Below are 27480 nucleotides of genomic sequence, written 5' to 3'. Positions count from 1 at the left end.
GAGGGAGCCACTATTCAGATATTAAATACAGTATATTAAATGGCGCTTATTGTCGCCTAATATACTGATTACAACGACAGTTTGGGCAGAATTTGTTTTCGTCCACAACGGTTCAATTTTTGAATAAATAATAATAATAATTTCTCTTATACTCCACTACGCCCTACAGTTCTCAACTTTATCGTAATTATATTGTACCAACTTAATACTACACAAGTTAACAATGGATCGTACATTTACCGGGTACTTGTCAGTATATGGCCTCGACGGTGCCGGATTAAGGTACGAGCTAGCAGGGGCCTTTCCCGTGGTGTCATTCCATAAGGGGCGCCAAATTGTACAAATCATGAAAAAACATACATATATATCCTTACTAAAGGGGCGCAGAAAGATAATGACAGCGTCATTGAGTTCTGCAAAGTGCTAATATCTCCCCAAATATCTTGGTCACGGCCTGGGGTTCGATTTCGCAATGGAAACACCCCTGTCCACGTGCGTTACACCGTGACCACAGCCGCCCTCAAGAAACCATACATTCTGCTGCATTGCTTTAATGAGAAAACCCACGACTCTGATGTGGACGCTGTGCCACTTAGAAATACAAGATGGATTTCATTTCGCTGAATATTGTATGTAAATAAGAGATAGCTAAAGACAGATGGGGATGAAGGAATGATTCTTCTAATCAAAGCTGCTTGAAGGTAACAGGAATCTTCCCTGAGTCAAATCAAGATAATGTAGACGTTGAGTCAGTGTGTAAACTAACTGGCAGTGAAGAAAATTTCATAGTAGGGTATGTCATAGACCAAACGACTGTAAAAAGTATGACAAAAATCTTTTTAGGCAATTTGAATGGTGCTAGCAAATATGACTGTCTTAATATGAGCGACTTCAACTTACCTCTTATAAACGTGCGAAAGCTAATTAGGAGAAAGCATTAACAAAGAGGGCTAGGAATGGGGACACAGAGTTCTCATATGTGAATACAAGAAGAAGAAAGTAAGTACAATAGATCCCTTAACTGGTTACATTGAAGGGTCCAAAAAAGCCCAGGTGCGTTCAGCAGAAGATCCAGCAAAAATGGCAGATGATTTGAACGGATACTTCTATTGATATTTATAGTTGAAAGCAAAATACTCTAGAGAATGTTAAGGTATCAAAATGCTGTAAAATAAGTGATAATTATCACTTTATCACACAATCCCAGACAAGCTTTTGTCAAAAAGACTACTGAGATTAAAGGATGGCAAAGGTACAAAGAATGATGGTATATATTCACTTTTAATTAAAATGACTACATATCAGTATATCAAACCTTTGGGAAAGATAATGACAACGTCATTGAGTTCTGCGAAGTGCTAATGTCTCCCCAATCCTCAAAGGTGGTGCAGAGAGTAGATGCCTGTAGGACAGTGTGTTTGACTTTTGTGGTAGGGAAAATCTTAAACTCTATAGTTAAGGATGCCATTCAGAATCATCTCGACAATAATAGTATCGTGACAATTCAAGATACCATTGTTGATTCAAAATTCAAGATCCCAGCATAAGTGCGCTAAAGGGAGGTATGGCCTGACCTCCCTTCAACAAACTTATGCGGGAGGTCTAACGAACCTGTGAGGAAAAAGGGAAGTCAGGCCAGGTAAATTATTAGGATGTAGTTATTAAGCAGTTGAATGCCGGTAAAAATTTTTGATATTATATATATATGGACTTTAACAAACTTTTTATACCGTCTCACATGGAAGACTGCTATATACTGTGTGTATAACACACAGTATATAGCAGTCTTCGCAATGGTTATAATGATTCCTCATGCCATTTAGAAATGGTCACCGTTCGAATCCCGTGAAGGACCCGAGGAACTTTTATGGGGTATTTTCACACTGCAGTCGATCTGGTTTAATTGCATGAGCTACCTCGCGGTTAATAAGAAGCTAAAAAAAAAAAAAAAAAAAAAATGTTTCCTTGCCATAAACTTGAAAATAACATTCTTGGTGCCTCTAATGCTTACATTCAATGTGTCAAGGAAGGCGATTTCAAGTCATCTACCACTTTGAATGTTTTAAACATTTACGTCTCTTTCCACAGGAAGATAAACCTAACCACATGCAATGTACATCACGTAAGATTAGAAGCAAGTGAGGTGGCTATTTGCATATTTTTATAGCCTGCGTGTTGTGTATGATTCGAAACACAACGTATCTTCCTACAGATTATGTGCAGTTAAGATTTTGTTATGTAGTATCGTTCTCATAAACAGGGCAAAACTGCAAACCCTTAACAATTTTTGTGTGGTTCAAATAACAGTGGAATAATCTCTTTCTCACAATTTTTGTACCAGGGAAATGAAGTTCCTGGGACGTTCCACAGCAACTAAGGCTATGAGGCGTCATTATATTTTAGTTGTAAATTGCCCGTATTCTGTGGCCCATTTGTTTGTTTGTCGGACGAAAAACTTGAGTTTCCAGGAGAAAAAAAAAAAACATGCTACCCTCACCTGACAGTAGCATGTTCTGAAAAAATCCATAAAAATTATTCAACATCAACGTGATTCGAACTCAAACCTTTTTGACATGGTGTGAGAAGGACTGATTATAACCACTTGCTACCTACGACCGAGGGTCTCTCGTCAAGAGCATTTGCAGGCTAACACCATCCACGTGTTCAGCCTACCCAACAGTCTAGTAGAAAATATGTCCTCTACAGTGAATGTACATAGGCGTTAATTTATATGAGTTCACCAAAGAGTTCACCATTAAGAGTTCACCAAAATCTCAGTGTTTCTTTTATTTTTTATTTTAGTCTGTAACTGTTGCTCCATGCATTGTTAGTATTCTGTAATAACTTGCTAATATGTATAAATGTTATAATCTTTGTTATATTCAGATAGTTGGGGTCTCCGGGAGAGAACTTACTTCAAGGTTTGAGAAACTTTTCTCTCTGTATGCATAATTTAAACATGACCAAACTGAAGCCAGACAAACTGAAGACAAACCAAACTGAAGACCAAACACAGATATAAGGAATGCAGACCTGGAATTTGGGGAGTACAACGTCTACAGAAAGGATAGATTGGATAGGAAGGGAGGAGGGGTTAGGTTATTAGTTAAGAAATACATAAAATCCAAGGAAGTGAATCCAGTGGACATTGCTGGACAGTGCAGTGTCGAGTCAGTTTGGTGTGACATAAGCATTGGGAGATCAAAATTGAGAGTAGGAGTGTGCTACAGGCCTAATGACTCTGATGAGTATAATAAGAAATTGTACAGGAAAATAGAGCAGGCCAATAAATCAGAGAGCCTTATAATGGGGGATTTTAATTTCTCAGATATTGACTGGAATTTGGGGGCCGGTCAATGATTGTTTTCTACATCAGCATGTTCAGGAGGCAATTAGAGGGAGTAATACTCTTGATTTGATTATCAGTAGTGATTCATCATGCATTAAGAATCTGCAGGTAAATGAACCACTAGGTGGCAGTGATCACAGTGTGTTGCAGTTGGATTTGCTCAAAGAGGTAACTACCATTAGGGGTAAAGGGAAGGGTTATTGCTTTCGTAAAAGCGACTACGATGGACTGAGACAGTATTTAAATTCTATACAGTGGGACCAACTGACGATGTTACCAACAGCAAATTCGAAATGGGAAGCATTCAAAGAACTTATCTTGGAAGCTACTAGGCTTTACATACCAACTAAGAAATATTGTTCAAGGTTTAGGCCTAAGTAGATGTCAGATGAACTAATGAGACATATGGCAGAGAAGAAAAATGCATGGGATACATACAAATTAACACGTGACACAGAAGCCTATGATAGATACAAGTTGATCTGTAACCAAGTTACAAAGGAGGTTAGGCAGGCGAAGGCAGATTACAAGAAATCTTTGGCAAGGGATGCAAAGAAAAACAGCTTTATGAAAACTCTAGAAGGAAGGGGATGAATCAAATTGGTCCACTTGATATCGATGGGTCAACTGTTGATGATCCTGCTCAGGTAGCTAACTAACTAAATGAATATTTTGCGTCGACATTCACACGAGGAGTTATTCAGTGAGGGGAATGCCAGAGGTGTATTCAACTTTGGCAGTAAGCTAGAGAATCTTGTAATAACTGAGAGTAAAGTGGAGGAGAAAATGTTGAAGATAAATACAAGAAAGGCACCTGGGGTGGATGGGATCTATCCAGTTATATTAAAGGAGGCAACAAAGGAAATAAGCAAACCCTTAGCCATAATTATGAGAGCTTCCTTGGACTCAGGGGAAGTACACATGGACTGGAGATCTGCAAATGTGACCCCAATTCACAAAGGAGGATCAAAGGGCGACACAAGTAATTATAGACCTGTTACTTTAACTTCTGTTCCCGGAAAATTCATGGAGGCACTGGTTAAAGAAGCACTGCAGGATCATCTAGACAAGACTTCAGTTATAGCTCAGACACAGCATGATTTTGTTAAGGGGAAGTCTTGCCTGACCAATTTGATTGGATACTATGATGCAGTCACAAAAGAACTGGATGCAGGGAATAACTTTGATATTATATACTGGGATCTTAGAAAGGCTTTTGATACTGTTGCACATGGAAGACTGCTGCACAAATTGGAGAAGTGTGGCATTCGAGGCAAATTGCTGCTATGGATAAAGGGGTGGTTGAGGGGGAGAAGTCAGAGAGCGGTAATCAATGGACACTGCTTATCGTGGACTAATGTTATTATTGGCGTCCCTCAGTGTTCAGTATTGGGTCCATTATTGTTTTCTATATTTATAAATGATATTGATGATGGTATATGAAGCTTAATGTCCAAGTTTGCAGACGATACGAAGGTTGGCAGGGTTGTCAAGGACACTACTGACACTATGCTACTGCAACAGGATCGTGAAAGGTTGAGCAGATAGGCTGAGAGGTGGCAAATTAAGTTTAACATTGACAATTGTAAAGTACTACATATGGGAAACAGCAACCCCAGAGCAACGTATCAACTCTGTGGCACTACACTGACAGTGGTAGAGAATGAAAGGGACCTGGGGGTGGTTGTGCAGGCAGATATTGAGTTTTCTGAGCAGTGCAGACGGGCTGCAAGAGTAGCTCATGGTGTATTAGCATTAGCATTAGCATTAGCATTAGTAGAGGCATTTGGTGCAAGAAAGCAAGCTTACGCAGCACCAGCCAAATAAAAAAAAAAAAAAAACCCACTTGCAGTTCACCCCGCTGTTCGTTCAAAATACCTGTCCAGCTGAGCCTTAAACTTATTTAGGCTATCAACTTCCACGACAAGGGATGGAAGTCTGTTCCGCCAACCAACCACCCGCTGGCTAAAGGCAAATTTCCGCACGTCTATCCTACATCTGTCTTATCTCAATTTTAATTTATTCCCTCTCAGGTGATTATTCCGAGTGAGAGGAAGAATCCCATCAGCATTGAGCGTGCTCAAACCATTCAAGGCTTTATACACCTCTATAAGATCACCTCGCTGGTGCCTAGTCTCCAGACACTAATTTGCAAAACTTAAGCCTTTCTTCGTAAGAGCATCCCTTTGTTCCATTCACTAAACTTGTTGCCCTTCTCTGTACTCGTTCCAGCAGCTCTACATCCTTCTTGAAATGAGGCCTCCAGACCTGTATACAGTACTCTAGGTGTGGCCTGACCATTGCCTTATACAAGGGAATAATCACCTCCTTATCCCGGCTAGAAAAATTCCTATATATCATTGACAATACACCATGAGGTACTCTTGCAGCACGCCTGCACTGCTCAGAGAACTCCATATCTGCCTGCACAACCACCCCCCAAGTCCCTTTCATTCTCTACCACTGCCAGTGTAGTACCACAGAGTCGATACGTTGCTCTGGGGTTGCTGTTTCCCATGTGTAGTACTTTACATTTGTCAATGTTAAACTTCATTTGCCACCTCTCAGCCCATCTGCTCAACCTTTCCAGATCCTGTTGCAGCAGCATAGTGTCAGTAGTGTCCTTGACAACCTTGCCTACCTTTGTATCGTCTGCCAACTTTGACATTAAGCTTGATATACCCTCATCAATATCATTTATAAATACAGAAAACAATAATGGACCCAACACCGAGCCCTGAGGGACTCCACTAATAACATTAGTCCACGACGAGCAGTGTCCATTGATTACCACTCTCTGTCTTCTCCCCCTCAGCCACACCTTTATCCACAGCAGCAATTTGCCTCCAATGCCACACTGCTCCAATTTGTGCAGCAGTCTTCCATGTGCAACAGTATCAAAGGCCTTTCTAAGATCAAAGTATATAATAACAAAGTTATTCCCTGCATCTAGTTCCTTTGTGACTGCATCATAGTATCCAATCGAATTGGTCAGGCAAGACGTCCCCTTAACAAAACCATGCTGTGTCCGAGCTATAGCTGAAGTCTTGTCTAAATGATCCAGCAGTGCTTCTTTAACTAGGGCCTCCATTAATTTTCCTGGAACAGAAGTTAAACTCACAGGTCTATAATTACTTGTGTCAGCCTTTGATCCTCCTTTGTGAATTGGGGTGACATTTGCACATCTCCAGTCCATGGGTACCTCCCCTGAGTCCAATGAAGTTCTCATAATTATAGCTAGGGGTTTGCTTACTTCCTTTGCTGCCTCCTTTAATATAACTAGATAGATCCCATCCACTCGGGGTGCCTTTCTTGTGTTTATCTTCAACAATTTCTCCTCCACTTTGCTCTCAGTTATTACAAGATTCTCTACCTTACTGCTAGAGTTGAATACACCTCTGGCTTTCCCCTCGCTGAATAACTCCTCATGTGTGAATGTCGATGCAAAATATTCATTTAGTTTGTTAGCTACCTGAGCAGGATCATCAACAGTTGACCCATCGATATCAAGTGGACCAATCTGATTCATCCCCTTCCTTCTAGAGTTTACATAAGTAAAGAACTCTTTGCTGTTTCTTTGCATACCTTGCCAAAGATTTCTCGTAATCTGCCTTCGCCTGCCTAACCTCCTTTGTAACTTGGTTACAGATCAACTTGTATCTATCATTGGCTTCTGTGTCATGTGTTAATTTGTATGTATCCCATGCATGTTTCTTCTCTGCCATATGCCTCATCAGTTCATCTGACATCCATTTAGGCCTAAACTTTGAACAATATTTCTTAGTAGGTATGTAAAGCCTAGTAGCTTCCAAGATAAGTTCTTTGAATGCTTCCCATTTTGCATTTGCTGTTGGTAACATCATCAGTTGGTCCCACTGTATAGAATTTAAATACTGTCTCAGTCCATCGTAGTCGCCTTTACGAAAGCAATAACCCTTCCCTTTACCCCTAATGGTAGTTACCTCTTTGAGTAAATCGCACTGCAGCACACTGTGATCACTGCCACCTAGTGGTTCATTTATCTGGAGATTCTTAATGCATGAAGAATCACTGCTGATAATCAAATCAAGAGTATTCTTCCCTCTAGTTGCCTCCTGAACATGCTGATGTAGAAAACAATCATCCAATAAATCCGCAAAAGCCTTGTTAGTGTGTGAGTGACCAGCCCACAAATTCCAGTCAATATCTGGGAAATTAAAATCTCCCATTATAAGACTCTCTGATTTACTGGCCCACTCTATTTCCCTGTATAGTATCTTATTATACTCATCAGAGTCATTAGGCCTATAGCACACTCCTACTCTCAATTTTGATCTCCCAATGCTTATGTCACACCAAACTGACTCGACACTGCACTGTCCAGCGATGTCCACTGGCTTCACTTCCTTGGATTTTATGTATTTCTTAACTAATAGCATAACCCCTCCTCCCTTCCTATCCAATCTATCCTTTCTCTAGACGTTGTACTCCCCAAATTGCAGTTCTGCATTCCTTATATCTGTGTGACACCACATCTCTGTTTTCCCAACAATATCTGCCTTTGACGTTTTGAGCAATACCTCAAATTCATCAAATTTATTTACTAAACTCCTAGCATTGGTGTACACGCAAGTATACATGCACCTATTTCTATTCTTAGCTACCCTAAAACAACCCATGTGTTTACTTGTACCTCAATGACTCCTGGCAGTCTCTGAAATATCCTGCATCTTGTTTTTCAGGCTTCTGCTCATTCCAATAGATGCAGTGCAAGAATCTCTTTCACCTCTGCCAGTGGCTACTGTTAATCTATTCGTCTTTGTCTCCTCCCAAGCTAGCAGTTTTCCGACCCACCTAACACTGCCTCGATAGCATCAGCAAATATTCTTGCACCCTTTCTATTTAAGTGTATCCCATCCCTGTAGAAGCAATCTCTCCTGTTAACACGTACAGTCCAGGCTGAAAAAAAAGTCTACCCCTTGAGCCTTGCACAATCTTTCCAGGGCCGAATTGATCGACAAGGCTCTCATCATATACTCCCTCCTATCGTGTCTGGGCAGAATTGCAGATACTTTCAAATTCAACCCTATTTCACGGCTTTTTTTCAACAGTGACCTGTACTTGTTAAGCAATTCTGCCGGTCTCCTACTCTTGATATCATTAGTGTCAACATGTACAACTATATCACCTTTTGTGCCCTTAAAAGATGATATCTTCTCTACAACGTCATCAACCTTTGCCCCTGGCAGACATACCCTGGTCCTGTTCCACCTATCGTTTTTAGAAAGCAAAATGTATTTTCTGTATTTATAAATGATATTGATGATGGTATATCAAGCTTAATGTCCAAGTTTGCAGACGATACGAAGGTTGGCAGGGTTGTCAAGGACACTACTGACACTATGCTACTGCAAACAGGATCTGGAAAGGTTGAGCAGATGGGCTGAGAGGTGGCAAATTAAGTTTAACATTGACAAATGTAAAGTACTACATATGGGAAACAGCAACCCCAGAGCAACGTATCAACTCTGTGGCACTACACTGACAGTGGTAAAGAATGAAAGGTACCTAGGGGTGGTTGTGCAGGCAGATATGAAGTTTTCTGAGCAGTGCAGACGGGCTGCAAGAGTAGCTCATGGTGTCTTATCTATGATATATAGGAATTTTTCTAGCAGGGATAGGGAGGTGATTATTCCCTTGTATAAGGGCAATGGTTAGGCCGCACCTAGAGTACTGTATATTGGTCTGGAGGCTTCATTTCAAGAAGGATGTAGAGCTGCTGGAACGAGTACAGAGAAGGGCAACAAGGTCAGTGAATGGAACAAAGGTTGCTCTTACGAAGAAAGGCTTAAGTTTTGCAAATTACAGTGTCTGGAGACTAGGCACCAGCGAGGTGATCTGATAGAGGTGTATAAAACCTTGTATGGTTTGAGCATGCTCAATGCTGATGGGATTCTTCCTCTTGCTCAGAATAATCACCTGAGAGGGCATAAATTCAAATTGAGGAAAGACAGATGTAGGATAGACGTGAGGAAATTTGCCTTTAGTCAGCGGGTGGTTGGTCAGTGGAACAGACTTCCATCCCTTGTAGTGGAAGTTGATAGCCTAAAGAAGTTTAAGGCTCAGCTGGACAGCTATTTCGAACGAAGAGTGGGGTGAAGTGGAAGTGGTTATTTTTTATTTATTTATTTATTTTTATTTTTTATCTTTTTTTTGGCTGAAGCTGCATAAGCTTGCTTACTTGCATCAAATGCCTCTACTAATGCTAATGCTAAGTCAGTTATATTATCATTTAAATTAACTCCTGGAATTAAACAAATGCCCAACTTGCAGAACGTTCCCAGTGACGGTTTGAATGTACGGGAGTAAATCATTACGTCATGTTGAAAAGTGTCTCCTTCTTTCACTTAGTGTTGTTGTTATAGGGTTTTAGGAGCATCAGCAACTAGGACCATATTGCTCTGTGTATACTGTCTCCAAATTACGTGTGTTCCTGGGTTACTTTTCTGTTTGATTTACGAAAAACCCGAGTTTTCGGGAGAAAAACCAACTACCCTCCTCTAGACAGACTAACTCATCCACGTTGTGAAAAAGGCCCATAAAAATTCCTCATGTCATTGATGGAACTTAAACTACATACGACCGAGGGTCCGAGGGTCTTTTTCACTTAGTGTGGGGAAGACGGCGATTCTACCAACTGTACTACTCACGAAGGCTTTAACTAGTGTAGAAAATGTTGTATTTATATCTGTCATGGATTTGCTGGAATAACCGCTGGAATAACAATTGGAACCATGTGCAACTGCCGAAGTATATTTTGTCTGTATATCGTATTCCCTACGATCATCATTTTCCGTAGTCCAGAGGACCAGCATGGACCCTGGAAAACAGTCTTACTGGTTACACTGCCTCGTCCCGTGGATGGCCAATTACAAGATGCCCTATATTGTCCGGGCCCAGGGTAGCTCGAAGTTCGTGGTCGGTTTGCCTCTCGCTGAATAATAAAACCAGAGGTTCCAGAAAAAAACCATGTGACTTCAGACTAACTGACTCAGTCAGGTGGTAAAAACAGTCTACAAAGGTTCCTCTCGTCCTTAATGAAAAGAATTCCAACAGGAATCGAACCCTTACCTGCTTCTCACCACTTATTTTTCTAACACAAAAAAATTGGCGGATTTTACAATTTTATAATCAGTTTAAGTACCAATATCGGAAAGTGTTGTGGGGTCGCTTTTAGCTTATCGTTGTTTTTGACAGTTACATGTGATAGGATCGTATAGTGTTTGAAAATTATTAGTTAAATTGTAGTGATCTTTATCGTAAAATCAAAAAAATGTTAACGAAAGTAGAGGTTAATGGGTACGATGCAGTTAAAAAAGCTGTACAACAATATACCTCAAGCAATTCTTCAGTTTTTGTGCTGTTTTCAGGTTCCAAAGATGAAAATGGGAGTAGTTGGTGCCCGGATTGTGTTGCAGGTACGATTTCCACAGTTATAGGAATTAAAGCGATTTGTTAGTAATATTATTCTTTTTTAAAAGGGAAAAAATGTATAAAAATAAAATAATTAAGGCTGCTTATATATCAGGCATTTTAATTTTGTTCATTGGTATTACATATGTTGCATCTTTAACCAGTAGCGGATTAAGATCAGTTGAGGCCCCGGGCGCGGAAGAAAATATTGGGCCCCTTAAAAAAAAGAGAGAGACAGGGAAAATAAAAATACACGTTAACCATCATTTGTCATATTTTTTTAAATAAATAAAAAATATTATGTACTATTAATGTTTTATTTCCAATAAAATTTGAATATAATAATATGTGTATAATATAATTACTAATAGCATAATAATAATCACAAAGTTTTGTGCTAATAGTTGTACATATTAGTTCAACTAATTTGTTGGGGTTTTGCGTGGGCCCTTCAGAAGTCGGGGCCCAGGGCACGCGCCCGGTGCGCTCGCCGTTAAATCCGCCTCTGCCTTTAACCTTCCCATATCCATAATTGATCAAGTATTATTATTGTTTTAAAGAGAAATGCTTTATAGCAGTATCAACTTATTATTATTATATTATTAGCTACATGGTGCAAGAAAGCCTGAAACTTATGCTGCACCAGCAAAAAAAAAAAAAAAAAAATTTCCCCTGAGTTAGTGAGTGAGAGAGAGTCAAAAGTAGAAGGGAATCACCAAGAAAGAGAAGAATGATGATATCCAGCTCATGACCCTAGGTGTGCCAAGCCCATACTAACCAGATGTGAGCCCCTGGTATTCAGATTTATGCAGTAAATATTTAAAAGTCTATTTCGTCAAAACCTGGTAGCTAATAGTTACAACCATTCAGCAAGCAAGAGACGAATAGCCATCCTGGCCACAGGGAAAGGGCTAGTAGAAACATCCTTTGATATTTACAGGACTTACAGGACTTTTATAACAGTTTGAGAGCAATAGATATGAGCCCCTCGAGTTGATACACACATTAATTATCTGGCACTACTTGTACTTGTAAAATTAAATTTTCGTTTAAATCGTTCAGTCTTTAGATATGGAATTTTCAGGGAGAAAACATAAAACTGATTTTAAATATATATTTTACAGGCACATTTATAAAGAAAATAAAATTGTAATTTACAAATTAATTTTTTTTTTTTATGTACAGTGGCGGACAAAAACTTCATCACCTTAAAAAAAAAGTAACATTTGTAGTGAAACGTAAAAATATTGTTTGCTTACAGTCATTTTGTTTGTCGCAAAGCAAAGGTATTACATCAGATAACGCTTCTATTGCATCAGACAGTAATTGCAAGTTGTTGCATCAGCCATTTCTATAAATAGGGCATTGGAAGGGTAAATATGTGAGGAATTTATTGTAGCTTAAATTGTAGGGTAAATTTATTGTAGGGTAAATATGTTCCTTAGTATCCTGTTTTGTGGAGACGTAAGCATTGCTCTGCCCCAAAAAGGGCTTTCTACACATGCTATCGCTGATAAAATAGGCTGCTGCCAGTCAACAATATCCCGGGTGCAGAAATTAAATTGATATTTGAAACGGCTCTGCCTTCGTAATCACCATGCTAGTGTTCCTGATCTAAAACTGGATTTTGACATGGCCTCTGGTGTTGGTGTTGAAACAAGTGCATGACTTATCCAAAGATGACTTTTGGAATGTGGTCTGCATGCCTATTGGCACAAGAAGAAGAAACCTTCGTTGACCCAAAACAAATGAGGAAAAAGTGACTTGCTTCAGCTAAAACGAATGTTTCATGGACAAAAGAGCAATGGGACACCATCATCTTTTCTGACGAATCGAAATTCAACCTGCATGGCTCAGATGGGAAGCGATATGTCAGAAGGCGAAAATCGGAGGCATACCATCCTGACTGCATAACACCGACTGTAAAGTTTCCCCCCCTCCCAGTCAGACGGTCTGGGGATGCATAGCAAGCAAAGGGGTGGAGCATATTAAGTTTATTAATGGAATGGTGAATGCAGAAACCTGCACTGCTATCTTGGAGGAGTGCCTGAAACCCGTTATTAGGGATCACCATACAGACGTCCAAAACTACATTTTTCAACAGGACCCAACACTTTGCCACACAGCAAAACTGGTAACTTTTATGCTATTTAGATTTAATGATGAGTTTGTCTTCTTGTCTCACGAGGCTTAAAACATACTTACACAATGTTTTCCCTCGTTTTTCTCCCTTAAGATGCAGTCATACCTCAGAAATGCTGGCATTACAGTGTTGGACTGGCCTGGCCGGCAACAGTGCAGATTTGAACCTTATTGAAAATTGCTGGTACATAATGTCGTCTAAAATTGATGACATTATGCTGGTACATAATGTCGTCTAAGATTCTGCTGCGGGAGAGCATTGTAAGGGTGTGGTACCACAAAATTGGGCAACCGTATATCCAGAAGTTGATTAACTCTATGCCAGATTGTTGGAAGGCTGTAATTGCAGCTCGAGGAGGAAGAACAAAATATTGAGGATTTGTTTTGCTGATTTACAGCATGTAATACTATTACGTTAACTTGTCATTTCAGTTTGTACATGTAAATGCAATAAAATGTATGTCTGGTTGTCATGATTGCCATGTGCATGATTTCTCATTTCCATTAATTACATATTTTACCCTTTGGGAAGGTATTTATGGAAATTAGGTATATCAGGTGGAGTCTTTTTATTGTATTTCATTCACAGAGATATATATATATATCCCATCTAACAAATGCATTTTGAACATTTCTGCAACCCACGATGCAGCACAAATCACATTATTAGCAAAATTCACAAGTGATGCAGTTTTTTTGTCCGCCACTGTATTGTCACCTAATTCTTTTATCGTTTAATATGCCTACAAGGCAAGTTAAGTCCTCTGGTACATGCAATGGGGGTTTAAAATTTGAGAAGTCTCTACTGAATGGACTCTAAACAATTGTTTGTTTGTTTGTTATTTGGTTTTTAGGAGCATTAGCAACTAAGGCCATATTGCTCCGGGATATGCGGTGGTCATTCTCTGACCTTCCGCATCCACCGTATTTGGTGGTTATGGGCTTGAACCCCGGTCTAATCAAGAAGTGTGTGCTATGCACTGCTGCTCCTGCCCACCTGGCTAAGGAGGCACTTCTAAACAATTGTCAAAGTCACGTCTTTCTAATGTCCTGTAAGTAAAATACTGTATGTGATAATTGCAGTGTTATAGCAAAAAACCATGGTACTTAGCCCTAAGCTGAAAAATAGTGAGTATGGGATTGGCACACCCAGGGCCCTGAACTAGATATCATTATTCTTCTCTTTCTTGGTGATTCCCTTCTACTTCTGACTGTTGCTCTCTCTCTCTCTCTGGGCAACTCAGGAATTTTTTTTTTTTGGCTTGTGCAGCAAAACCCTCAGGCTTTCTTGCACCATATAGCTAATAATAATGACAAGAATTTGTCATTCTTATACTTTCCATGTCATGTGAATGGGTTTACTTGCAGTTTATCAATAAAATAAGTACTAATAATTTAATGTTTCCTAATGGGATCACCATGTGTAACCTCCATCTCGTTGATAAGCACAATATGGCCTAAGTAGCTCTTAAGCCAGAAATAACAATACCAATACCCTAATGGGTGGAAGGATAGAAGAATTATAAAGAACCCTTGTATAATGGGCCCTATATAATTGGACACAAGATGGGAAGTCTACTAATCATATTTGACAACCACATGTTAATTTAAATTTTTGATTAAAAAAAATGAAAGAGAACCTAGTCTGACTAATGCAGATTTGCCAATGAGTTTGGCTTCTAGAATGATCTGGCAAGCCAAAAGAAAAGTCTCTAATATTGACTGATACTCCTAAAAAAAACAAATATAAAAAAATAAACAAACAAAAAAATTATCCGCACATACCTGACAGAAAATAAAAGAAAGCCAGTCAGGGATCTCTGTTTGTAGATAACTTGATGTAAAAATGTCTTCCAGCACGGAAGCCATTTTTGAATTTCTGAAAATGCTGCAAAGTGCAAATAATAAGCAAAATTGGACACAGCAGATAGGAAAAAAATTCATCCTGTTTAAAATTTCAAGGCAAAAAAATTCCTCATTACTATTTAACCAAAATTTTTGATAATGTTGATTTGGTTACAAAGTCGTATGCCATTCCTAATGGCTTAAACTAGGCACACTGTAGCGGTAATCTAGCACCACCCGATGCAAGGGGCATTTGAAAAGTTTCTGTCTACTATATTATATTTCATTGTTTTAAAAATAAGTAAACACAATAATATTAAATTGCAAACATATGCTGGATTCAAGTTCTCGCCGAAGAAGACCATTTGCATGCATTTTTGTCATAAGTGGAATCTTCATTCTGAATCTAAATTGAGGCTTGGACAAAATGCTTGGACTAAATACAAAGTGCACGAAAGTCCTGAATATTCTCCATGCTCTCTCCTCCACATCTTTGGGTGCAGATCAGTGTACCCTACTACACGTTTACCGTTTGTATGGACTAGACTATGGGTCCAAGTATACATCATCAGGCTATCTGTATTGCTACTGGAGCATTTCGAACATCTCCTGTCCAGAGCCTATACGTGGAAACAAATGAATTACCGCTATCGCTTCAACGTAAGCAGTTGTCTCTAAAGTATGCCTTAAAGTTGAAATCCCTACCAGACCATCCTACATGGCCATCTGTTTTTGAGCCACAATGGGAAAGTTTGTACAATGCTCATTAGACTGCCAATTGTCCTTTTGATATTTGTCTCCAAGAGCTACATAGAGAACTTAAAATTAAGATAGATAAGGTTGCCAAATCACCAAAGCGCCCCATTCCACCCTGACATGCTCATGTTCCGGCTTGTGAATGTTCTCTTAAAAACTTGGGAAAGTCAGATACTGCATGTCTACCTGCAGTTCAGCATACTGAGCTGAACATCTGACTTCATACCAGTTTACATAGATGGCTTGAAGTCTGAGTCATATGTTGGATCTGCTGCTGTCTTTCCAGACACCACTTTATCACAGCAGATTCTCTATGAATGCAGGATATTTACTCAAGAGCTGCACACTGTAGAGTTAACCTTAGATCACAATAGTAATTGCCAGTGCCAACGGGTCATTTTATATTCCAATTCTTTGAGAATCTTACAGGCTTAATTATCAGTGAGATATAATCCTCATACAGTTCTGTCTCAAGTCCAGCAGAAGAGCCACCCTCTCCATGAATATGAAAATCCGCTTTTGCTGGATTCCCAGCCACACTGGGATTAGGGGAAATTATTTGGCTGACACCACAGCCAAATCAGAAATTCCCACTAATAATTCATATTTGCTGAGGGCCAATAACCCTCCTATGTGTGAGTCCTGTGACACATTTTTATCTCTGAGACATTTTAATCGAGTGCCCAGATTTTAATGACATGTGTTTTACCACTTTTGACAATGACATGTCACCTGTTTTTACATTTTTACAACTTATTAATTTATATACATATATATAAAATAAAGATAAATAGATTAGATAAGTGTATAGGTAGTGTTGCTGCCTGTCAGTTCCCTATCAGACTATAGGCAAATAATGCACCAAAAGATATACTCCCAATAGCAGGATTCATGGAATAGACAGACTAATTGGCGAAGTCACTGTTGAACAAAAGCCGAGAATTAGGATTGAATTTGAAAGTGTCTGCAATTCTGCCCAGACACGATAGGAGGGAGTATATGTTGAGAGCCTTGTCGATCAATACGGCCTTGGAAAGATTGTGCAAGGCTCAAGGGGTAGAATTTTTTTCAGCCTGGACTGTACTTGTTAACAGGGGAGATTGCTTCTACAGGGATGGGATACACTTAAATAGAAAGGGTGTAAGAATATTTGCTGATGCTATCGAGGCAGTGTTAGGTGGGTCGGAAAACTGCTAGCTTGGGGGGAGACAAAGACCAATAGATTGACAGTAGCCACTGGCAGAGGTGAAAGAGATTCTTGCACTGCTTCTATTAGAATGAGCAGAAGCCTGAAACACAAGATGCATGGTATTTCAGAGACTGCTGGGAGCCATTGCGGTACAAGTAAACACATGGGTTGTGTTAGGGTAGCTAAGAATAGAAACAGGTGCAGGTATACTTGCGTGTACACCAATGCTAGGAGTTTAGTAAATAAATTTGATGAATTTGAGGTATTGCTCAAAACATCAAAGGCAGATATTGTTGGGATATCAGAGACGTGGTGTCACACAGATATAAGGGATGCAGAACTGCAATTTGGGGAGTACAACGTCTACAGAAAGGATAGACAGGATAGGAAGGGGGGAGGGGTTATGCTATTAGTTAAGAAACACATAAAAACCAAGGAAGTGAAGCCAGTCGACATTGCTGGACAGTGCAGTGTTGAGTCAGTTTGGTGTGACATAAGCATTGGGAGATCAAAATTGAGAGTAGGAGTGTGTGCTATAGGCCTAATGACTCTGATGAGTATAATAAGAAACTGTACAGGGAAATAGAGTGGGCCAGTAAATCAGAGAGTCTTATAATGGGAGATTTTAATTTCCCAGATATTGACTGGAATTTGGGGGCTGGTCACTCACACACTAGCAGGGCTTTTGTGGATTTATTGGATGATTGTTTTCTACATCAGCATGTTCGGGAGGCAACTAGAGGGAGTAATACTCTTGATTTGATTATCAGCAGTGATTCTTCATGCATTAAGAATCTCCAGATAAATGAACCACTAGGTGGCAGTGATCACAGTGTGCTGAAGTGGGATTTACTCAAAGAGGTAACTACCATTAGGGCTAAAGGGAAGGGTTATTGCTTCCGTAAAGGCGACTACGATGGACTGAGACAGTATTTAAATTCTATACAGTGTGACCAACTGATGATGTTACCAACAGCAAATTCAAAATGGGAAGCATTCAAAGAATTAATCTTGGAAGCTACTAGGCTTTACATGCCAACTAAGAAATATTGTTCAAGGTTTAGGCCAAAATGGATGTCAGATGAACTAATGAGGCATATGGCAGAGAAGAAAAATGCATGGGATACTTACAAATTAACACATGACACAGAAGCCTATGATAAATACAAGTTGATATGCAACCAAGTTACAAAGGAGGTTAGGCAGGCGAAGGCAGATTACGAGAAATCCTTGGCAAGGGATGCAAAGGAAAACAGCAAAGAGTTCTTTACTTATGTAAACTCTAGAAGGAAGGGGATGAATCAGATTGGTCCACTTGATATTGATGGGTCAACTGTTGATGACCCTGCTCAGGTAGCTAACAAACTAAATGAATATTTTGCATCGACATTCACACATGAGGAGTTATTCAGCGAGGGGAATGCCAGAGGTGTATTCAACTCTAGCAGTAAGCAACAGAATCTTGAAATAACTGGGAGTAAAGTGGAGGAGAAACTGTTGAAGATAAACACAAGAAAGGCACCTGGGGTGGATGGGATCTATCCAGTTATATTAAAGGAGGCAGCAAAGGAAGTAAGCAAACCCTTAGCCATAATTATGAGAGCTTCATTGGACTCAGGGGAGGTACCCATAGACTGGAAATGTGCAAATGTGACCCCGATTCACAAAGGAGGATCAAAGGCTGACACAAGTAATTATAGACCTGTGAGCTTAACTTCTGTTCCAGGAAAATTAATGGAGGCACTGGTTAAAGAAGCACTGCAGGATCATTTAGACAAGACTTCAGTTATAGCTCAGACACAGCATGGTTTTGTTAAGGGGAAGTCTTGCCTGACCAACTTGATTGGATACTATGATGCAGTCACAAAAGAACTGGATGCAGGGAATAACTTTGATATTATATACTTGGATCTTAGAAAGGCTTTTGATACTGTTGCACATGGAAGACTGCTGCACAAATTGGAGCAGTGTGACATTGGAGGCAAATTGCTGCTATGGATAAAGGGGTGGTTGAGGGGGAGAAGACAGAGAGTGGTAATCAATGGACACTGCTCATCGTGGACTGATGTTATTAGTGGAGTCCCTCAGGGCTCAGTGTTGGGTCCATTATTGTTTTCTGTATTTATAAATGATATTGATGATGGTATATCGGGCTTAATGTCCAAGTTTGCAGACGATACAAAGGTTGGCAGGGTTGTCAAGGACACTACTGACACTATGCTGCTGCAACAGGATCTGGAAAGGTTGAGCAGATGGGCTGAGAGGTGGCAAATGAAGTTTAACATTGACAAATGTAAAGTACTACACATGGGAAACAGCAACCCCAGAGCAACGTATCAACTCTGTGGTACTACACTGACAGTGGTAGAGAATGAAAGGGACTTGGGGGTGGCTGTGCAGGCAGATATGAAGTTCTCTGAGCAGTGCAGACGGGCTGCAAGAGTAGCTCATGGAGTATTGTCAATGATATACAGGAATTTTTCCAGCAGGGGTAAGGAGGTGATTATTCCCTTGTATAAGGCAATGGTCAGGCCACACCTAGAGTACTGTATACAGGTCTGAAGGCCTCATTTCAAGAAGGATGTAGAGCTGCTGGAACAAGTACAGAGAAGGGCAACAAGATTAGTGAATGGAACAAAGGGGTGCTCTTATGAAGAAAGGCTTAAGTTTTGCAAATTACAGTGTCTGGAGACTAGGCACCAGCAAGGTGATCTGATAGAGGTGTATAAAGCCTTGAATGGTTTGAGCATGCTCAATGCTGATGGGATTCTTCCTCTAGCTCAGAATAATCACCGGAGAGGGCATAAATTAAAATTGAGGAAAGACAGATGTAGGATAGACGTGCGGAAATTTGCCTTTAGCCAGCGGGTGGTTGGTTGGTGGAACAGACTTCCATCCCTTGTAGTGGAGGTTGATAGCCTAAATAAGTTTAAGGCTCAGCTGGACAGGTATTTTGAACGAACAGAGGTGTGAAGTGGAAGTGGGTTTTTTTTTTTTTTTGGCTGATGCTGCATAAACTTGCTTTCTTACATCAAATGCCTCTACTAATGCTAATGCTAAGTCCGGATGGTCTGTGACAGCCAAGTCCTCTGCTTGCACCTACGCAATGGCGGGACTTTTAGTAATCCTTGGTATAACCCACATGCGCAAGCACACTGTGGGTGACCACCCAGGTGTGAACCAACGTAAACAGGGGTCGAGGCATGGCATATGCCTCAACACACGGAGGAATGCCGCCCCTCTGTGTTACCAGGCATACGAGGTGCTAGATGATTCTCATCAATGGGTGCAATACCACCACTTTGCTTATTAGAGGCTTGAAGTGGTGGAACCCACGTTTAGTCTCCAGATCTAAGTTCCGGTCAACCCTTCCCCATCTCTTCCATCATGCAGTATGACTGATATCTTTTGAGGTTATGATTAACACCATGGTGAGATCCAAACTTCCTTATGTTTCAAGAGTGCAGCTCTAAAACGACGTTTGCAGGCCGGCCACTAGTTACTACACCAGACCAAACTTATTGGTAACTCTAGGAGGCTTCTGGATCAGCTAGTGTATAATCTTGCTACCTCTACTCTGCCACATAGTGACTGGAGGGAGTCCAAGTGCTGTGTATGCAAGAAACATTGTCGAGGCCATGTTATGTTAAGAATCTGGGTATATTCTTACCGTATGTTCGCCGTATTCAAAAATTTCATTACTTTATACAGCATGCCCCTTCCCCCACTTTTTCTTACTACTGAATACACCATGATCTGTCAAACTAATAGACCAAACTTATCTACGAAAAGATCTAAACCTCCTAAACACTTCCTAGTTCATTTCACAAATATACGTGGACTCAGTTCTAATCTCAATGATGTCCATTTCCACTTTCAGTCTGCCAAACACCATGTACTTTTTCTTACAGAATCTCGGTTATCAGTTGATTCAGCCACTGCTCATCTTAGTTGCCCAAATTATTATTTGCTGTATGATTCCTTTCGCTTCAAAGGTGGTACTTGTGCATGTCTGTTCCGATATCCACTATCAGAGACTTGGTAATTTGGAATCTCCCCTTTTCAATCTTCTCTGGCTTAAAATCTCTCTACCTCATTCTGTCAAATTCATCTGTTGTCTCTACCATTCTTCCAATTCCACTAATCACTAGGAACTCTTTGACTTCCTCTCTTTGCAACTTGACTTTCTCCAGTCCAACTTTCCTAACAGTGAGGTAATTTTCCTTGGTGATTTTAATGTTCACAACTCCAGCTGGCTTCCGTTTTCTAGTCACACAGACACAGCTGGTCATGATGCTGAGGCTTTTGCAATTACTAATGACCTTGTACAGATTGTTCGTTTACCTACCAGAATACCGGACAATCTTAACCCTACAGGCAACACCTTGATCTTTTTCTCACAAACAACCCTTCTAAGTACACGGTCGAAGTGGGTGGTCCATTAGGCACCTCAGATCACAACTTGGTGATTGTCTCTTCTCCAATGCAACCTTTATCTCATGGCTATTCCCAACCTCATGTTTGGAATTACGAGAATGCAGAATGGGGTGACCTGCGAGTTTTCTTTTCTTCTTTCTCTTGGTTGAATTACTGTTTCAAAACTCCTTATGTCAATGTTTGCTCAGATTGTGTCAGTGAAATTATTCTTGCAGGAATGAAATCCTTTATTCCACACTACCTTAAAATCTCATCCTTTATCTAAACCTTGGTTTTCCAATAAATGTGCTAAGGCTGTTCAAGACAAAATGTTGCATATTGTAACTGGCTTGTTTCCAATTCTTCAGTTTCGTTTTCTGCCTGCACCAGAGGCAGAAATCACAGCAATTGTAAAGCAGTTATTAATGAGTCCAAACTAGATTTTGAACAGGCTAAGAGTAGAAAACTTAACCGAAACGTTGGCATTCGAGGTGAGCGGAAGCGCTTAGACAGGGCTCCTCAGTTAAGTGGTTTACTTTTGGATAGTGCTTTTAAATATTTGATTTATTTAGATATTGTTGGATTATTTTGTTATAGGTTTTCCTGTAACTGTTTGATTTTAATAATATTATAGATATAATTTTTTAAAGTTACTTTCATTGATATTTATTTAATTTTATAATGGTAGTTACGAGATCTGCCTTAAACACGTCACAGGGTATCGTGACTCACACGGAAATAGCAGATGGCGATTTACGGGTGAGTCATGATTTAATCCGTTGTGGAACCTGTGGAATGTTTTCCAAGGTCGACCTGGTGACTAATCCTACCTCACCTGGGGATTCTTTTCTTTGTGATCGATGTAAGGAGTGCACCGATCTTAAATTACAATTTGGTGCACTGATGGAACAATTTGAATCCCTGAAAAAACGAGTGCTTGCCCTCGAAAATAATGCTTCTGGGAGCTCGTCAGGGACTCAAAACTCCAGCAATCTACCAAGTGATGCACACCCGATTCGAGCCTCAAAACAGAAAAACCAAGTGCAAACTACCCTGGTTAAAAAGGACATTGTTTTATTAGGAGACTCCATTGTCAGGGAAACGGGGAATATTTTTTGTAATAAAGATAGGTGGAGCAGAACCAGGGTATGTCTGCCGGGAGCAACTATTGATGATGTCACCAACAGACTGTCAGATTTTAAAGGGGGTAAAGAAAATATTATTATTCATGTGGGGACAAACGATATTAAACGTACACGATCTGACGATTTGTTGGAAAAATACAGGACCATGCTGAGGAAATGTCGCGAGCTAGGCCATAATGTCTGTGTCTGCAATTCTGCCCAGACACGATAGGAAGGATTATATGTTAAGAGCCTTGTGGATTAACTCAAGACTTGAAGGAATCTGCAAGGCTTTAGGGGGTAAATTTCTATCAGCATGGCCCACACTTGTAGGTAGAAGGAATTTGTTTTGTAGAGACGGGATACACTTAAACAAAGGTGGTGCAAAAGTTTTTGCCAGTATTATTGAGGATACCTTAAAGGCTCAGGGAAACTGCTAGTTAGGGGGGATGTGGGTAATACTGACACGCGTTTATCTGATAATATTGGTCAATGTAACTCTTGCACATACCTTAAGAGTTCTTATCTGTTACCCCAACTGGACGTATTATCTAGATGTTCTGGGGCCAAAGACATTTCACGTGAGCGGGTAGCTAATATCAGGGAAGAGAGCCTAAAAAACTTCAAGGGTCGTGTTAGGGTTGTTAAATATACAAGAACAGTAAATCTTAATTGTTTATACAGTAACGTTAGAAGTGTCGTCAATAAAATGAGTGAATTCGAACTGCTGGTTAAAACAAGTAACGCGGACATAATAGGGCTTACAGAGACGTGGTGCCACCCGGAAATTGGGGATGATGAGTTTCAGTACGGCTTGTATAATGTATTTAGGAAGGATAGAGTAGATAGAAGGGGTGGTGGGGTAATGCTTCTTATCAGAAGCAGCCTGAGTGCGACGATAGCTTTCCCGGATTCAGACATTTCACATGCTAGTATAGAGTCTGTATGGTGTGAGATAGTTGGAAACAAAGGTACAATGCGAGTAGGAGTAGTAATCTACAGACCAGGTGATTGTGAAGACTATGACAAAAGCCTCTACATGCAAATGGAATGGGCAAGTAAGCGTCAATGCCTTATTATGGGTGATTTCAATTTGCCTCTAATTGATTGGAGTAAATGGGAAGGAAACTCGACATGGGGAACAAAATTTTTAAATCAACTAGATGACTGTTATTTGTATCAACATGTCAGGGAAAGTACTAGAGAAAAGAATATCCTAGACCTCATCATCACACATGAATCAGATGACATAACAGCGCTGACAGTAGAGGAACCAGTAGCAGGAAGTGATCATGGAGTTCTACGTTGGATGATGACGAGAGAGGTAGCAGAAGTAAAAGGCAAAGGAATGGGTTTTAATTTCACAAAAGGAAATTACGATGCCTTAAGGTGCTACATGGCCTCTATTAACTGGGTAGATATCGCGCAGAGAATGAATACAATTGAACTGTGGTACGCTTTTAAAACATTAATCACAGATGCCTTGAATGCGTATATACCATTAAAAAAATACTCCACGAGAAGGGTTCCAAGTTGGATGAATAGTGAAGTTGCCACATTACTTGAGCAGAAAAAGGTGGCATGGAAAGGTTACAGAGCAATAAAAAGTACTGAAGCCTATAACAGCTACAAGATGATCTGTAATAGAACCACAGAAAAGGTTCGACAGGCAAAGGCAGCTTATGAGAAATCACTAGCAAACAGAGCAAAGAGGGGGGATAAGGAATTCTTCACATATATAAATGCCAAGAAGAGCAGGACAAACCAGATCGGACCTTTACGTAAGGGAAAGGGGATAGTATTAAATACACCAGCTGCCGTTGCAGATGAACTCAACAGTTATTTTGCATCGATATTTACAAATGAAAAGCCTTTTGTGGCAATGGGAAATTGTGGGAGCGAAGTTAAAAAATATGTAATTAATGATATTGAAAATTCGCAAGATTATTTAATGAAAAAACCTTCAAGCCTACAGACCTGTAAGGCTCCTGGAGTTGATGGAATATACCCTATAATCTTAAGAGAGGCGGCAAGCGAGTGCATTGAACCACTGAGGCTAATTATGCGAGCATCACTAGACTCTGGGGAGATTCCCTTGGATTGGAAAAGTGCAAATGTATCTCCCATACATAAGGGTGGCTCTAAAAGTGAAGTGGGAAATTATCGACCTGTCAGTCTGACTTCACTAGTAGGGAAAATCATGGAGGCAATGATCAAGGGTGGAATTCAGGATCATTTGGATCGAATTGAAATTCTCAAGGATACTCAGCATGGTTTTGTAAAGGGAAAATCATGTTTAACAAATCTGGTTCGCTATTTCGAAAGGGTCACTCACGAGCTGGATTTAGGGAATAATTTCGACATTGTTTATTTAGATTTCAGCAAAGCTTTTGACTCAGTCCCACATGAGCGGTTGCTTTATAAGCTGGAACAGGTTGGAATCACTGGGAAAATCCTTAGATGGATAGAAGGATGGCTTCAGGGCAGGAGGCAGAGGGTTGTGATAAATGGCTATTCCTCAGATTGGGTTGATGTAAGAAGTGGGGTTCCCCAAGGATCAGTATTAGGACCACTGTTGTTTTTAATTTTCATAAACGACATTGATGAAGGGATAGAGGGCGTTTTGTCTAAATTTGCAGATGATGTTAAAATTGGTAGAGTAGTTAATGATCACTGTCAAGCTGAGCTTCTTCAGAGAGACCTAGATAGACTTCAAGAATGGTCAGAAAATTGGCAGCTGTGCTTTAATCCAACAAAGTGTAAGGTATTACACCTGGGAAACAGTAATCCCAAAATAACTTATTCACTTGGTGGAGTTCAACTAAACCCAGTACTGGAGGAAAGGGACTTGGGTGTTACGATACGGTCAGACATGAAATTCTCTGAGCATTGTAAACAGGTTGCAAGAAAGGCCCATGGTGTCCTATCGATGATCTATCGAACTTTTGCAAGTAGAGATAGGGACGTGATAATCCCATTATATAAGGCTTATGTTAGACCACACTTGGAATACTGTGTTCAAGTATGGAGACCGCACCTAAAGAAAGACATCGAGCTTCTTGAAAGGGTGCAAAGAAGGGTAACTCGCTTGGTGAGATCGGCAAAAGGGCATCCTTATGAAGAAAGACTTCGAATATGTGGGTTGCAGAGTTTGGAAACTAGACACCATAGAGGAGATTTTATTGAGGTGTTTAAGGCTCTGAGAGGCATCAGTAAAATGAATGAGGACAAAATTTTCAAGATTATAAATGATGCTAGAACTAGGGGACATAAATTCAAGTTACGGGGGGAAATGTTTAGATTGGACTGCAGGAAGTTTTATTTTAGCCAGCGAGTTATAAATTACTGGAATAAGTTGCCTTCATGGGTGGTGGAGGCCGACAGTTTGGGGAAATTCAAAGGTCATCTGGATAGTACTTTCGGGTAAGGGAAGCGCATAGGATGATAGGATTAATTTCCTTTTTATTTATTTTTTATTTCATTTTATTATTTTTATTTATTTATTAATTATTATTATTTATTTATTTATTTATTTAATTTTTGTTTTTATCATTGTTTTGTTCGGATTTTTTTTTTTTTTTTTTTTTTTTGGCTGGTGCAGCATAAGCCATAGGCTTTCTTGCACCGTACGGCCGTTACTAATACTAACTTGCTTCTTGCTCTAATGGTAGATAGGATTAGATAAGTGTATTGGTAGTGGTGCTGACCTGTCATGTGTAGCTACAATGAAAAAAATTAAAAAGTGCCTGCAAAATAAAAGCAGATTACATAAAGTTTAAATAAAATTAAATGAAAATATTTAAATGGTACTTAACACTGTAGATCCCAAGATTTTAACTATGTCATCAAGAGCAGGCAGCCAAAATCAAAGGAAATGCAGCAATGTGCAAGGCCTCTGTTAGCAGTGTCCTAGTTCCATAAACCATTATAATATATTATTATTTTATCATTCTTTTTTAGATATTCAGTTTTATCACTACAACCTATTATTATTATTAATTATATAATATATAAGATAAACCATACATATTTAGAAAATATACCACCTTTTAAACATATACTTAACTTTTTTACCAGGTTACCTTCTTTAAAGTTACCAGAACCTATTTTTACCTTGCCTTGGTGCATACTAGCCATTGTTGCTAATGCATCAGTAAAATCATACCAAATCAAACGAAGTAAACTGGTGCTTCCGTAGCCAGGTGAGCACAAGCAGCAGTGCGTAGCACACGCTTCTTGATTAGACTGGGGTTCGAGCCAGTGACCACCAAATACGGAAGATGCGGAAAGTTCAGGGAATGACCACCGCATATCCCTGGAGCAATATGGCCTTAGTTGCTAATGCTCCTTAATAAAAAAACAAATAACAAATAATGAAGCAAAACATGCATGCATGTAATCCAACTTTTAGAGTAATATCATATTTTTTTAGGCTTAAAGAAATTGTCTATTGAAACAACGAATTTCACAAAAGAAGCAGAGCCAGTCGTAGGGTTTGCGGGGCTGTGTGCGAAAATAAATGTGGGGCCGAAAAAAATAAACTTTTATTTACTCATTTAAGATCACAGAAAGTTTTATAGCAAAAGTAGCAAAAACAATTTCTATACCTCTAAACAAATACAATATTAATATAAACAAAAAAACTATATATTTTATTACAAAGTAATTCTATGTGTTTTTTTTGCTGCAAAATCATATATAATTTGTGAAAAATCTATCCCATCGCAAATGTTTCTTTCAGTTGCAACTAGTGATAGCCCAACTAGTTAAAAATATTTTAATTTTTAATTTATTATAAAAAAACATCGCTAGTGTGGAGCTGTGTGCGGTGCACACCCTGCACTCCCCTTTCGCCGGCTCTGAAAAGAAGTCTATGCAACAGTGAAAACCTTTTTTTTTTTTTTAAAGGAAAGCAAATACACGATTATATTACAGAGACATTACACAATGAAAGCAAGAGTTACAGTTCTATTTAAAAAATAAAAAAAATTCTGCCTTATGCTCTGGGATGACCATGCAGTCAGAAGAGTTCACGAGGTAGAGAAAGAATATAAGAAATACTACTGTATTTAGCAGTCACAAGCTTGAACCCTTGTCATTCAGTGCACCTTTGCACCTGACCACTTGCTGCTGTCTGTTATTAACTGTTAAATTTATTACATCAGATTTTTTGTGAAATAAAAATATTCATTTATAACTATAGTAGT

General features: G+C 39.5%; 1 protein-coding gene across 1 annotated transcript in view; it reads left to right on the top strand.

The window, feature by feature from the left end:
• Nucleotides 1-10577: 10577 nt before the first annotated feature.
• Nucleotides 10578-27480, top strand: part of LOC150075583 (thioredoxin domain-containing protein 17-like) — a 32485-nt gene continuing 15582 nt past the window's right edge. The window contains exon 1 of the mRNA XM_090388834.1: nucleotides 10578-10806. Within this exon, the coding sequence (XP_090244960.1) occupies nucleotides 10662-10806 (145 nt within the window). The 5' untranslated portion in view covers nucleotides 10578-10661. The remainder of the gene's footprint in view (nucleotides 10807-27480) is intronic.

The sequence above is a fragment of the Mastigoproctus giganteus genome, chromosome 14 (genome assembly GCF_048544385.1).
Source record: "Mastigoproctus giganteus isolate SK-2022 chromosome 14, ASM4854438v1, whole genome shotgun sequence".
In the NCBI taxonomy this organism is placed as follows: Eukaryota; Metazoa; Arthropoda; class Arachnida; order Uropygi; family Thelyphonidae; genus Mastigoproctus; species Mastigoproctus giganteus.
The sequence above is the reverse complement of the archived record's forward strand: the minus strand, read 5'-3'. Positions and strand labels throughout refer to the sequence as shown.